The sequence below is a fragment of the Anomaloglossus baeobatrachus genome, chromosome 3, assembly GCF_048569485.1.
Source record: "Anomaloglossus baeobatrachus isolate aAnoBae1 chromosome 3, aAnoBae1.hap1, whole genome shotgun sequence".
In the NCBI taxonomy this organism is placed as follows: Eukaryota; Metazoa; Chordata; class Amphibia; order Anura; family Aromobatidae; genus Anomaloglossus; species Anomaloglossus baeobatrachus.
Genome location: NC_134355.1, coordinates 693,456,568 through 693,471,302, shown reverse-complemented (window position 1 = coordinate 693,471,302; position 14,735 = coordinate 693,456,568). Strand labels below are relative to the sequence as shown.

General features: G+C 51.0%; 1 protein-coding gene across 1 annotated transcript; it reads left to right on the top strand.

Annotated features, from left to right (window-relative positions):
* The first annotated feature begins 4,648 nt into the window (after positions 1-4,648).
* On the top strand, positions 4,649-12,754 carry LOC142297456 (killer cell lectin-like receptor subfamily B member 1B allele C). Its single transcript, XM_075341682.1, has 4 exons — positions 4,649-4,782; positions 8,386-8,543; positions 12,078-12,193; positions 12,578-12,754. The coding sequence occupies exons 1-4, from the start codon at positions 4,677-4,679 to the stop codon at positions 12,678-12,680; spliced, it is 483 nt and encodes a 160-aa protein (XP_075197797.1). The 5' UTR covers positions 4,649-4,676; the 3' UTR covers positions 12,681-12,754.
* Positions 12,755-14,735: the final 1,981 nt, after the last annotated feature.

Sequence of the window (14,735 nt, the reverse complement as noted above, 5' to 3'; positions counted from 1 at the left end):
CACTGCACTCGCGGTACACCGGTGTACTGCTAGTGCAGTGCGAGAATGGCAATAGCTGACTACGCAGGAGAGAGGGAGAGAAATCCCTCCCTCCCCTCCTGAGTGCCGGCCCGCCCCCCGCAGCTGAGGTCTGCTCGCATGAACGGACCTCAGTTGCAAGGACACAAGCATGAGACTCGGCTCTGCTGTACTGCCAGCACGAGCCGAGTCTCATGCAAGGGGATCGCAGTAATCCCCGTGTGGCCCCAGCCTTAGCCATAAACTGCTACTACAGGAGCTGCGCCAGTATCGATAGATTGAATACAGGACCACGGACACATGGTCAGATTTAATCCAGGAATTGGTTCGTTGGGATGCCCGGAACGTCATTGAGGATGGCGAAGACCTTGACGAGGACCACAGAGGAAGTATACATTAGCCATTCACAGCCGCAGCGGAAGAAGGTTCAGCCTCACCCTGGTATACTTTGCCGGCCGTTGCTTTATCCTCCATAGATGCGGAGCATGTAGCTCAAGCTCTAATGGACATCTTCAGCCCAGTAGGGTTTCCGCAGGAGGCGTTGACTGATCAGGGGACTTAAATCCAAAGCGAGCTGATTGAGACCCTCTGGGAGAAACATGGAGTCTGCACCATGCGCACCATCCTTACCACCCTGAAACAAATGGGTTGTGTAAAGGGAGTTTTACAACCGCAACGACATCGCTAACGAGAGATGTCGTTGGGGGTCACTGAATTCGTGACGCACATCCAGCCTCGTTAGCAACGTCGTTGCATGTGAAACGCACGAACGACTGCTAACGATCAAAATTACTCACCATATTGTTGATCGTTGACACGTCGTTCTAATCTGAAATATCGTTGCTGTTGCAGGATGCAGGTTGTTCGTCGTTCCTGCGGCAGCACACCTCGCTATGTGCGACAGCGCAGGAACGAGGAACAACATCGTAACTGCTGGCCGCCGGCAATGAGGAAGGAAGGAGGTGGGCGGGGATGTTCTGGCCCGCTCAACTCTGCCCCTCCGCTTCTATTGGGCGGCCGCTTAGTGACGCGGAACAAACCTCTCCCTTAGAAAGGAGGCGGTTCGCGGCCACAGCGACGTCGCTAGGCAGGTAAGTATAAGTGACAGGGACTAACGATGTGCGCCACGAGCAGCGATTTGCCCGTGATACACAACCGACAGGGGCGGGTGCTTTCACCAGCGACATCGCTAGTGATGTCGCTGTGTGTAAAGTGGCCTTTAGCACTTCAACAGAATGCTTAAACATCTCTTAGCCGGTATGTAGTGTCCTGGGGGGGAGATTGGGAGAAAAACCTGCAGCAGGTCCTCTTTGCCTACAAGGAAGTGCTGCAGGACTCCACTGGGTTCTCCCCCTTCGAGTTGCTATTTGGCCGAAAAGTATGAGGTCCTTTTTAGAGCTGGTACGAAAGAGTTGGGAGGGCACCTTCCCTACAGAAGAGGTTCCCATACTTGATTATAATTCGTAGCGTCTAGCCCATGGGGAATTTAGAGGTAGCTCAGGAAAGGCAACAACAATGTTACAACCGCACTGCCCACCTCCGAGAACTTGCCTGTGGACACAAGGTCCTGGTATTAGTACAGTTATGCAAAAACAAGCTGCAAGCCTTTGTGGGCAGGTACATTAACTATTACAGGAGATTTGGGAATATTGATTACACCGTGGTCCTGGATTGAGCAGGTGTCTGTGAACAAACCTACCATGTCAACAGGCTAAAAGCTTATGAAAAAGAGTGGTTGGTTTGTTCCGATATTAGAGGAACCAAAGATGGACCAGATCCCAGACATTAGTGGACTCCAAAAGGGAAATGGGGGTACAAAATGTAACACTGGGGGAGCAGCTCTGTCAATCACAGAAGCGACAGTTAGCAGACCTGCTCGAAACATATGAATCCCTGTTCACGAGTCAGCCTGGTCAAACACCCTGGTCCGACATCATGTCAGTACAGGGTTAGCCACCCCAGTGTTGGCAATGATGAAGGCTGAGGTGAATGACATGAGGTAATGAGTCATAGTTCTCTCCCATAGCCCATGGGCTGCCAGTGTGGTGTTAGTACCGAAGAAGGACAAGAGTACTTGCTTCTGTGTAGACTATAGACTACTCAATGAGGTCACTGTTACAGATGTCTACCCTATGCCTCGAGTGGATGAACTACTAAAGATGTTGGGGAATCTACATCGATCTGAGCAAGGGATACTGGCAAATCCCACTCACGGAGGATCAAGAAAGATCTGCATTTATAACCGCTTTGGGCCTGTATGAGTTCACCAGCGTGCCATTTGGAATGAAGAATACCCCCTGGCTACCTTCCAAAAGTTTGGTGGACCAGCTACTAGAGGGACACCAGGATTATGCCCAGGCCTACTTGGATGACATTGCTATATACAGCGACACCTGGGAAACGCATCTTCAACATGTGTCTCAAGTTCTTCAGAAGATAACCAAAGCCCAACTCACCATCTAAACTGACAAGTGCCAAATGAGGATGGCTGTGGTGCCTCGGACATCAGGTGGAAGTGGGTGCATTCGTCCAGAACCTGCAAAAGTAGAAGCTTACCCAGTGGCCACGCCCGGTTAATCAAAACAAGTCCGTGCATTCTTAGGAACCACAAACTATTATCGGAAGTTACTTGCCAACTACAGTAATGTAGCAAAACCCCTCACCAACCTCACAACCAAAAAGTATGCCTGTAACCTCATCTGGACAACAGTCGGTGAATCTGCATTCCTCTAGTGAAAAGTCAACTAGCCCACAGCCCAGTTCTGGCCAAACCTGACTTCTGCCGCTGATTCATTGTCCAAACTGATGCATCGGACACGGGACTAGGAGCTGTACTTTCCAAGTGGGGGTCGACTGTCAGGAACATCCAATAGCCTATCTCTCCCGAAAACTGTTAGACCAAGAGAGCCTACGCCACAATAGAAAAAAGATGTCTGGCCATAGTCTGGGCCACAAAAAAAAAAATTGCAGCTCTACCTCTATGGCAAGGAGTTCAGTCTTAACTGACCACAAGCCATTAAGTTGGCTTAATCGAACTGCGAGGGAAAACGGACGTTTACTCAGATGGAGCTTGTCCTTACAATACTAGAATTTTTCCATCTTGCACAAACTAGGCACGAATCATGGAAATGCCGATGGGCTGTCCCGGCAGGTGAAGGATGATCGGAAGCCTATCAGGCCTGGCAGCCCCCATCATTGATGAACCTCTGCAAGATTCAGCAGTTTCCCATCTGGGTAATTAAGAACAAGGAGGAAAGTGAAGACACTGCTCTGTAATATGTCTGTCAGTAGTTTAATAATCTTAATTTGGCCAGACATGGATCCCTCTGGTGTGTTAACTAGTGTTTGTTGAGTCATTTCCCCCCCCCCCCCCCAGGACTATCAAGGCCTCCACTTGTCTGAGAAAGTGGATTGCTAAATGACTAACTTCCCAGCCTCTCTGTCTACCTAACTCAGAGGAGAATTACCTATCCGGATTGAATTGCCACCCAATAAGAGCACAGCCTTATTCCACCAATCCGGTGAGACTACATTCCCTGGAATTAAGTGCCCAGGAGACGTAAAAACAGCTTGTTGGAGTCACTAGGCTGTTCCTTTGCTACATGGCTGCATTCTAGGGGTTTTGAACTATGTGGAAGTCCATTACCCAGCCTAGGCACGTTGGCGCCGTCTAGGGAAACTGGATTATATTGTATAGGAGCACCGCCTAGGATTCGGCTGGAAGAAACCCAGGTTGGGGACGATTCGCTTACATGCCTACAGACTTTGCGGTGCTCGTGAAGCCTCCTACGCTTGTCACTATCCTATTCTTGGTGGGTTCCTGCCAAAAATAGTGTGCTGCTGGCTTAGGTTATGTGGCCCTGGAAGCTCCGACGGCACAAATAGTCTACTCCCTGGTGAGCCAGTGGAAGGTGAGATTCTGGTGCCTGTTACATCGTGTGGTTTGCATGGTTTTGTGTTATATGCCTTTGTCTGTTGGGGATCCAATAAAGTCTAACTATTGTGGTTCCCGCATCCTGTGTTGTCTGAGTAATGTTCTGCCAATGGGTACGGGGTAAGGGCAATCAGTTGGGATGAGCCCTGGTCTATGCGGCCTTTCTAAAGGCCGCCGGATCATCAGACGAGAGCAACCCCCCTCCCCCGTGTCTCCAAAGCATGGTAGTGCCCGCTCATCACTAGTTACGTGTACAGAGCACCCGAGCATGGTAGTGCCCGCTCATCACTAGTTACGTGTACAGAGCACCCGAGCATGGTAGTGCCCGCTCATCACTAGTTACCAGTACTGAGCACCCGAGCATGGTAGTGCCCACTCATCACTAGTTACCAGTACAGAGCACCCGAGCATGGTAGTGCCCGCTCATCACTAGTTATGAGAAACTCCAGTTTCTCATGAATATAAGCAAATACCTCTCTAGTTCCGTCCGTTTTGGCAGAGATGGGAGAAACTGTTGTGGAAACTGCAAAAGGTCCAATTTGCGCAAGAATTTTGCCACTTTTCAAAACAATCAGACAAAGTCTGTAGCCAAATAAAGGTCTTTTGTCTGCAGTGATTATAGATGGGGGTTGTCTCCGTCCTTCTCTCTGGTTTTCTTGTGCGCCGTGGTCTCGTCACTCCTGTGTTTGTCTTTTCGCAGGATCGCTCCCACTGTCTGCAGCGTATGAAGGATCTGACTCATAAGCCTCTGGTCATCATCATCATCATTATCGTTGCCGCTGTCTGTCTCCTCGTGGGCGGGCTCATTGGATCCTTTATTTTCCCCAGTGGTGAGCTACTATAAAATCTCCTATGCCTGCACATATTGGAATGAACGAGCGCTCTAGAGCAGAGAATCTAATGGGGCGTGTGGACCGGGAAAGTCACGTAAAGGGGCTTCTTTGCAACTTCATATTGATGGCCTGTGCTTTGGATGGGTCATTGGTAAGAGATCTCTAAGTCCTTAGAAGCACATGGGACCTGTCCACCATTGTCCCTTGAAGTACGCTGTGTTCATATATGCCCATAAAAAAATATAAATGAATCTGTCCTACAGTACCAGATACGACTGAAGAAACCTGTTTATAGGGAGGGAGGGGGCACTGGAGTTTCTACTACTGCATGGTAATGGGGGGAGGTCAGGGGGACTCTACCACCACTACTACTGCATGGTAATGGGAGGCGGGGGGTAGACACTACTGCATGGTAATGGGAGGCAGGGGGTAGACACTACTGCATGGTAATGGGAGGCGGGGGGGTAGACACTACTGCATGGTTAATGGGAGGTGGGTGGGATAGACACTACTGCATGGTAATGGGAGGCGGGGGGGTAGACACTACTGCATGGTAATGGGAGGCGGGGGGGTAGACACTACTGCATGGTAATGGGAGGCAGGGGGTAGACACTACTGCATGGTAATGGGAGGCGGGGGGGTAGACACTACTGCATGGTAATGGGAGGCGGGGGGGTAGACACTACTGCATGGTAATGGGAGGCGGGGGGGTAGACACTACTGCATGGTAATGGGAGGCAGGGGGTAGACACTACTGCATGGTAATGGGAGGCAGGGGGTAGACACTACTGCATGGTAATGGGAGGTGGGGGGGTAGACACTACTGCATGGTAATGGGAGGCGGGGGGGTAGACACTACTGCATGGTAATGGGAGGTGGGGGGGTAGACACTACTGCATGGTAATGGGAGGCAGGGGGTAGACACTACTGCATGGTAATGGGAGGTGGGGGGGTAGACACTACTGCATGGTAATGGGAGGCAGGGGGTAGACACTACTGCATGGTAATGGGAGGCGGGGGGGTAGACACTACTGCATGGTAATGGGAGGCGGGGGGGTAGACACTACTGCATGGTAATGGGAGGCGGGGGGGTAGACACTACTGCATGGTAATGGGAGGCAGGGGGTAGACACTACTGCATGGTAATGGGAGGTGGGGGGGTAGACACTACTGCATGGTAATGGGAGGCGGGGGGGTAGACACTACTGCATGGTAATGGGAGGCGGGGGGGTAGACACTACTGCATGGTAATGGGAGGTGGGGGGGTAGACACTACTGCATGGTTAATAGCAGGCGGGGGGTAGACACTACTGCATGGTAATGGGAAGTGGGGGGGTAGACACTACTGCATGGTTAATAGGAGGCGGGGGGGTAGACACTACTGCATGGTAATGGGAGGCGGGGGGGTAGACACTACTGCATGGTAATGGGAGGCGGGGGGGTAGACACTACTGTATGGTAATGGGAGGCGGGGGGGTAGACACTACTGCATGGTAATGGGAGGCGGGGGGGTAGACACTACTGCATGGTAATGGGAGGCGGGGGGGTAGACACTACTGCATGGTAATGTGAGGCGGGGGGGTAGACACTACTGCATGGTTAATAGGAGGCGGGGGGGTAGACACTACTGCATGGTAATGGGAGGCGGGGGGGTAGACACTACTGCATGGTTAATAGGAGGCGGGGGGGTAGACACTACTGCATGGTAATGGGAGGCGGGGGGGTAGACACTACTGCATGGTAATGGGAGGCGGGGGGGTAGACACTACTGCATGGTAATGGGAGGCGGGGGGGTAGACACTACTGCATGGTAATGGGAGGTGGGGGGGTAGACACTACTGCATGGTAATGGGAGGTGGGGGTAGACACTACTGCATGGTTAATAGCAGGCGGGGGGTAGACACTACTGCATGGTAATGCGGAGGCTGGGGGGGTAGACACTACTGCATGGTAATGGGAGGCGGGGGGGTAAACACTACTGCATGGTAATGGGAGGCGGGGGGGTAGACACTACTGCATGGTAATGGGAGGCGGGGGGGTAGACACTACTGCATGGTAATGGGAGGCGGGGGGGTAGACACTACTGCATGGTAATGGGAGGTGGGGGGGTAGACACTACTGCATGGTAATGGGAGGCAGGGGGTAGACACTACTGCATGGTAATGGGAGGCGGGGGGGTAGACACTACTGCATGGTAATGGGAGGTGGGGGGTAGACACTACTGCATGGTTAATAGCAGGCGGGGGGTAGACACTACTGCATGGTAATGCGGAGGCTGGGGGGGTAGACACTACTGCATGGTAATGCGGAGGCAGGGGGGTAGACACTACTGCATGGTATTGGTTGGCGGGGGGGGGTAGACACTACTGCATGGTATTGGTTGGCGGGGGGGGTAGACACTACTGCATGGTAATGGGAGGCGGGGGGGTAGACACTACTGCATGGTAATGGGAGGCGGGGGGGTAGACACTACTGCATGGTAATGTGAGGCGGGGGGGTAGACACTACTGCATGGTTAATAGGAGGCGGGGGGGTAGACACTACTGCATGGTAATGGGAGGCGGGGGGGTAGACACTACTGCATGGTTAATAGGAGGCGGGGGGGTAGACACTACTGCATGGTAATGGGAGGAGGGGGGGTAGACACTACTGCATGGTAATGGGAGGCGGGGGGGTAGACACTACTGCATGGTAATGGGAGGCGGGGGGGTAGACACTACTGCATGGTAATGGGAGGTGGGGGGGTAGACACTACTGCATGGTAATGGGAGGTGGGGGTAGACACTACTGCATGGTTAATAGCAGGCGGGGGGTAGACACTACTGCATGGTAATGCGGAGGCTGGGGGGGTAGACACTACTGCATGGTAATGGGAGGCTGGGGGTGTAGACACTACTGCATGGTAATGGGAGGCGGGGGGGTAAACACTACTGCATGGTAATGGGAGGCGGGGGGGTAGACACTACTGCATGGTAATGGGAGGCGGGGGGGTAGACACTACTGCATGGTAATGGGAGGTGGGGGGGGTAGACACTACTGCATGGTAATGGGAGGTGGGGGGTAGACACTACTGCATTGTAATGGGAGGCAGGGGGTAGACACTACTGCATGGTAATGGGAGGCGGGGGGGTAGACACTACTGCATGGTAATGGGAGGTGGGGGGTAGACACTACTGCATGGTTAATAGCAGGCGGGGGGTAGACACTACTGCATGGTAATGCGGAGGCTGGGGGGGTAGACACTACTGCATGGTAATGCGGAGGCAGGGGGGTAGACACTACTGCATGGTATTGGTTGGCGGGGGGGGTAGACACTACTGCATGGTAATGGGAGGCGGGTGTGGTAGACACTACTGCATGGTTAATGGGGGGGGTTAGACACTACTGCACGGTGTAGGAAGCTTATAGACGCACTAGTGTTATTGGGGTCACACATCCTGGTTGCAGTGTTCCCTCTTTGCTTTATTGGGGGCCACTATCTTCCTCCTTATGAAGACTATTATGTACTAGTTTGTATGTCGCCCTGATGTTGAGGGACCTGACCCCTGTAGAGTAGAAGCCCCAGAAGCATATTTTTTACTCTTCTGTTCCTCTCTCCAGCCTCTTGTGATCCTGTTCCTCCGTCCTGTCCCAATAAGTGGCTGAGGGCTGATGAGAAATGCTACTTTGTAGCACAAGAAACCAACATGTGGAATTCCAGCCTCCATTTCTGCAAGACACATGGAGGAACCCTGCTGACTCCAGGCGATGAGACGCAGGTAATGGAAGAACATCCAACAGTGCATGAGGCAAAGGGGCTGGGGGTGAGAAATGTTCCCCGGGAGGACACCAATCTACATTTATAGATCCCCGGACTTGTCTTCTATTGGGGGAGGAGGGTTGGATCCAGTGGCGTAACTAGAGTTTGATGGGCCCCAGTGCAAAGTTCAGAGCTGGGCCCCCCTTCCTCCACGTACACTGACACTTGGGATACGGGATAATGACAGGGTACGGGATAATAAGCAACCAGGTTTCCCGTGATATGAAATACCTCTATCAGCACCCAGCGTTCCTATGTTCTGATATCCATCTTGTCCTCTGCACCCAGCTTTCCCATATCAGAGCATGGGAAAGCTGGGTGCTGAGAGATGTACAGCAGAGCATGAGAAAGCTGGGTGCTGAGAGATGTACAGCAGAGCATGGGAAAGCTGGGTGCTGAGAGATGTATATCAGAGCATGGGAAAGCTGGGTGCTGAGAGATGTATATCAGAGCATGGGAAAGCTGGGTGCTGAGAGATGTATATCAGAGCATGGCTGGGTGCTGAGAGATGTATATCAGAGCATGGGAAAGCTGGGTGCTGAGAGATGTATATCAGAGCATGGGAAAGCTGGGTGCTGAGAGATGTACAGCAGAGCATGGGAAAGCTGGGTGCTGAGAGAAGAGCCTTTTTCCCTCAGCACAAAACATTCCCATCCCCTGCTTGTATCTTAGTCCCCCCATGTATATAGTTCTCCAAATACTATAATGGCCCCCACATATCCTTCCATATAGTATAAAGGGTCCCACATAGTCCTTCATATATTAGCATGCAGCCCCATAGTTCTCCATGTATTATAATGCATTTCCCATAGTTCTCCATGTATTATAATGCATTTCCCATAGTTCTCCATGTATTATAATGCACCACAGTCCTCCATGTTTTATAATGCACCCCCATAGTCCATGTATAAGGTAGCCCCCATAGTCCTATCTGTATTATAACGCAACCCTACAAAACTTCATATTGCATTTTGCAGCCCCATACTCCTCCAAATATAATGCACCCCTATAGTCCATGTATAAGGTGTCCTTCCAGCCCCCTAGACCTCCATGTATAATGCAGCCCTTGTCCATGTATAAGGTGTCCTTCATGTTTATTATGCAGTCCCCCCAGACCTTCATGTATAATAATGCAGCCAGCCTCCCCAGGCCTCCATGTACAATAATGCAGCCAGACTCTCCAGGCCTCCATCTATAATAATGCTGCCAGCCTCCATGTATAATAATGCTGCCAGCCTCCCCAGGCCTCCATCTATAATAATGCCGCCAGCCTCTCCAGGCCTCCATCTATAATAATGCTGCCAGCCTACCCAGGCCTTCATGTATAATAATGCTGCCAGCCTCCCCAGGCCTCCATCTATAATAATGCCGCCAGCCTCTCCAGGCCTCCATGTATAATAATGCTGCCAGTCTCTCCAGGCCTCCATGTATAATAATGCTGCCAGCCTCCCCAGGTCTCCATGTATAATAATGCAGACAGCCTCCCCAGCCCTCCATGTACAGTATAATGCAGCCTCCCCAGGCCTCCATGTACAGTATTATTATTATTATTTATTATTATAGCGCCATTTATTCCATGGCACTTTACAAGTGGAAGAGGGTATACGTACAACAATCATTAACAGTACAAGACAGACTGGTATAGGAGGAGAGAGGACCCTGCCCGCGAGGGCTCACAGTCTACAGGAGGAGAGAGGACCCTGCCCGCGAGGGCTCACAGTCAACAGGGAATGGGTGATGGTACAATAGGTGAGGACAGAGCTGGTTGCGCAGTGGTCTACTGGGCTGAGGGCTATTGTAGGTTGTAGGCTTGTTGGAAGAGGTGGGTCTTGAGGTTCCTCTTGAAGCTTTCCACGGTAGGGGAGAGTCTGATGTGCTGAGGTAGAGCGTTCCAGAGTATGGGGGATGCACGGGAGAAATCTTGTACACGATTGTGGGAAGAGGAGATAAGAGAGGAGCAGAGAAGGAGATCTTGTGAGGATCTAAGGTTGCGTGCAGGTAGGTACTGGGAGACTAGGTCACAGATGTAGGGAGGAGACAGGTTGTGCATGGCTTTGTATGTCATGGTTAATGTTTTGAACTGGAGTCGTTGGGCGATGGGAAGCCAGTGAAGGGATTGGCAGAGTGGCGAGGCTGGGGAGTAGCGAGGGGAGAGGTGGATTAGGCGGGCCGCAGAGTTTAGGATAGATTGGAGGGGTGCAAGAGTGTTGGAAGGGAGGCCAGAGAGCAGGAGGTTGCAGTAGTCGAGGCGGGAGATGATGAGAGCATGCACTAATGTTTTTGCAGATTCTTGGTTAAGAAAAGCACGGATCCGGGAGATATTTTTGAGTTGTAATCGGCATGAGGTGAAGAGGGCTTGGATGTGTGGCTTGAAGGATAGAGCAGAGTCGAGGGTCACTCCAAGGCAACGAGTATAATGCAGCCTCCCCAGGCCTCCATGTACAGTATAATGCAGCCTCCCCAGGCCTCCATGTACAGTATAATGCAGCCTCCCAGGCCTCCATGTACAGTATAATGCAGCCTCCCAGGCCTCCATGTACAGTATAATGCAGCCTCCCCACCCCAGGCCTCCATGTACAGTATCATGCAGCCTCCCCACCCCAGGCCTCCATGTACAGTATCATGCAGCCTCCCCACCCCAGGCTTCCATGTACAGTATCATGCAGCCTCCCTACCCCAGGCCTCCATGTACAGTATCATGCAGCCTCCCTACCCCAGGCCTCCATGTACAGTATCATGCAGCCTCCCCACCCCAGGCCTCCATGTACAGTATCATGCAGCCTCCCCACCCCAGGCCTCCATGTACAGTATCATGCAGCCTCCCCACCCCAGGCCTCCATGTACAGTATCATGCAGCCTTCCCACCCCAGGCCTCTGACCACCATGTACTCACTTATATTTAAAAAAAACCTCACCGCTCTTCTCCTTCCACTGCTGCTCTGTCCTGACGTCTCCTTGTTCCACTGCTGCTGTCCTCACCGCTCTCCTCCTTCCACTGCTGCTCGTCCTCCCCTCTCCACGCTCTCCCGGTGCTCCGGTCGGCATCCTCCCTCCCTGTGCTCTGTGCACTCAGCACAGCAGTCGCACAGGAGTGACGTCACCGCGCAGGCACAGGGGGAGAATGATGATGCAGAGCAGCGCCGGCCGCTCTATGCTTCATTATTACTGCGCGCGGTGACGGTGGAGGGGGGCCCCGATGCCGCCGCTGACATCGGGCAGGGGGGCCCGGTGTCAGGGGCGGCAGCGGGTCATATAGTGGGCGCGTGCACTGTGACAGATCAGCGCAGCTTCTCTCTCACTGACAGGAGCTGGCTGCTGATCTGCCAGGTGGCCGCGGGCCCCAAACCTCCCGGGCCCGGTCGCGATGGCGACCGCTGCGACCGCGGTAGTTACGCCCCTGGTTGGATCCACTTACGGTCTTTATCTAGAACCTTGGTCCAGTTTCTGTGGATCCTAGAGACACTATATGACGAGCCTCCTTATGTTTCAACAGGAGGTCAGGTCGTTCTATAATTTGGGCCGTGATGACTATTGGATCGGTCTGAGAAAGGATACAGATTCTGGTAAGTGGAGGCAGCTGGATAATTCAGAGTGGACCAGTCCTGTAGAGTGAGTAATATGGTGACCTATTTCGGGGGTCGCTGGCCCACCACCCCGCTGTTTGTCCCTACTGGAGAGTGAAGTCCTGGTTCTTTATCAGCTGGGCAGAGCGGCACAGCGGGAAGACTACTACTGATAATCAGATAAACCCCAGCCCAATTATGGATCCCACCAGTATAGAACTTTCATTACCAGTTATAATGGTCAGCGAGAATGTGCCCCCTTAACCCGCTCCAGACAATCGAGGACAATTAGGTGAGACCCCCACCACACCAACTCCTCAGGCTATACTCACGCACTTTTCCCACTAGGGTTTCTGATGTCTTTGTCGTGGTACAACGTTATGGTATATGCCATGGTCCTGACCCTATTTTTTTTTTTTTTATCTCACAGGCATGATAACTCCAAGGTGAACTGCTGCTGTATTAATTTAGGAAAGAACTTGGCTCTGGATTGTTCCACTGAAAGACGCTGGATCTGTGTGAAGCCCCTTTAGCTGCTCCAGTAGCCGGGAGGTGTCGCTGCAGGGTCACCTGGTGTCTTCAAGGGCAATCGCTGTAAGGTGTCCATATGGTGGTCGTTGCAGGGTTATCTGGTCTCTCCACGTCTCGTTGCTGCAGGGTCTCCCATATGGTCGTCGTTGCAGGATTGCCTTGTGTCTCCAGGTGTCTTCGCTGCAGGGTCACCTCATTTTGGCAGGGTCTGATCACACTCCACTAAAATATTTAGTCTCTTGTAGTAGTATTGAGATTTGCTATTTATTGCTTAGTTGGATGCTTTTCTTGCATTTTTCTTAACTTCTCTACGGGGCTTGAAAAACAAATGGCAACCAAAGATTTGCTGCTTTTATACAAGCCAAAAAAAACAAAAAACCTTGTGCACTGTGGACTGATCCAGGAGTTGATCTCGGTGGATTTACCATCTATACAATCAAGTGTTTTTAAATCTAAATCATTTCTATTTTTCTACTTTTTTACATGAACATTTTTACCAGATTTCTAGAAATGATCCCTATGAATATAAGGATGGGCTGTGCCCTCATATTTTGCCGCTGATCTAGCCACCCTGGGTTGCTCCGGATCTTAGTTACTGCTATCTCTATGCTGTACCCTCATATTTTGCCGCTGATCTAGCCACCCTGGGTTGCTCCGGATATTAGTTGTTGCTATCTCTGTGCCATGCTGTATCCTCATATTTTGCCTCTTACCTTTCCACCTTGGGTTGCTCCGGATCTTAGTTACTGCTATCTCTATGCTGTACCCTCATATTTTGCCGCTGATCTAGCCACCCTGGGTTGCTCCGGATCTTAGTTGTTGCCATCTCTGTGCCATGCTGTACCCTCATATTTTGCCGCTGATCTAGCCACCCTGGGTTGCTCCGGATCTTAGTTGTTGCCATCTCTGTGCCATTCTGTATCTTCATATTTTGCCTCTAACCTTTCCACCTTGGGTTGCTCCGGATCTTAGTTACTGCTATCTCTATGCTGTACCCTCATATTTTGCCGCTGATCTAGCCACCCTGGGTTGCTCCGGATCTTAGTTGCTGCTATCTCTGTGCCATGCTGTACCCTCATATTTTTTTTTTTTTTAACAATATTTTTATTAAAATTTTCCAATAACATATAACACTGGCATAAGCGAATTCAGCATTGTAAATTCAATACAAAAACATTACATTGTCATGTTTGATCATCACAAATTCCATACCAGTCTTTAAAATTAATAACCGTAACATGGCAAGATAAAGCAAAGGAAAGCAGCGACCCCTTAACCCATCATACTTATCATTCCTCCCATTGAACCCTTATGAACATGGTAATGACATAGAATAAAGAAGCCCCCCTCAAAATCGGTTATTTCCTCCTCGGCCAACTTAGTTCCTTTTAGTCACCTTTCGGCCTTTCCTCCCCCACCTCCAAGCCATCCAATGTACCCTTCAATTTTTCAGTATGATACCAGACTGTGTCTTTGAAAGGTGACATAATCCTGACTATCTCCTCCCGAGTACAATAGGCCAGTATGAATTTCTTCCATTTGTTAAAGTGCTGTCGTATTCTATCCGCCCTCCTTTCTGCATCCAATCCTTCTATTTCAAGAAGATGCATGAGCTGACCCAAGATCTCTTCAATCGCGGGGACCCCAGACTCCAACCAATTTTTTAGTATCGCTCTCTTGGCTGCCAGAAGTATCACATGTAGAAGTCTGGGTGGGTTCGTCATCTTCCCTTTAGTATCGTTCCCCTCCTCCCAATGGTGAAAAAGACGAACCCAGGTGAGAGCCGGACTTCAAGACCCCACACCTTTTGTATACAACTTTTGATCTGTGACCATAATGGACTCAAATGGGGGCAGGACCACAACCCGTGAAGGAGATCAGTTCCACTACTCTTACACTTAGGGCAATACGTAAGCCTGTCTGGCTTTGTTGCTGATGGAGGGAGATTAAAACCATAAATTGCCTTGTGCATAATTCTAAATTGGGTTTCTCGCCAATTCTCATTTAAAATTGATTTACGAAGAGCATTCCACCCTCCCCTAATTTTTACCCCCATA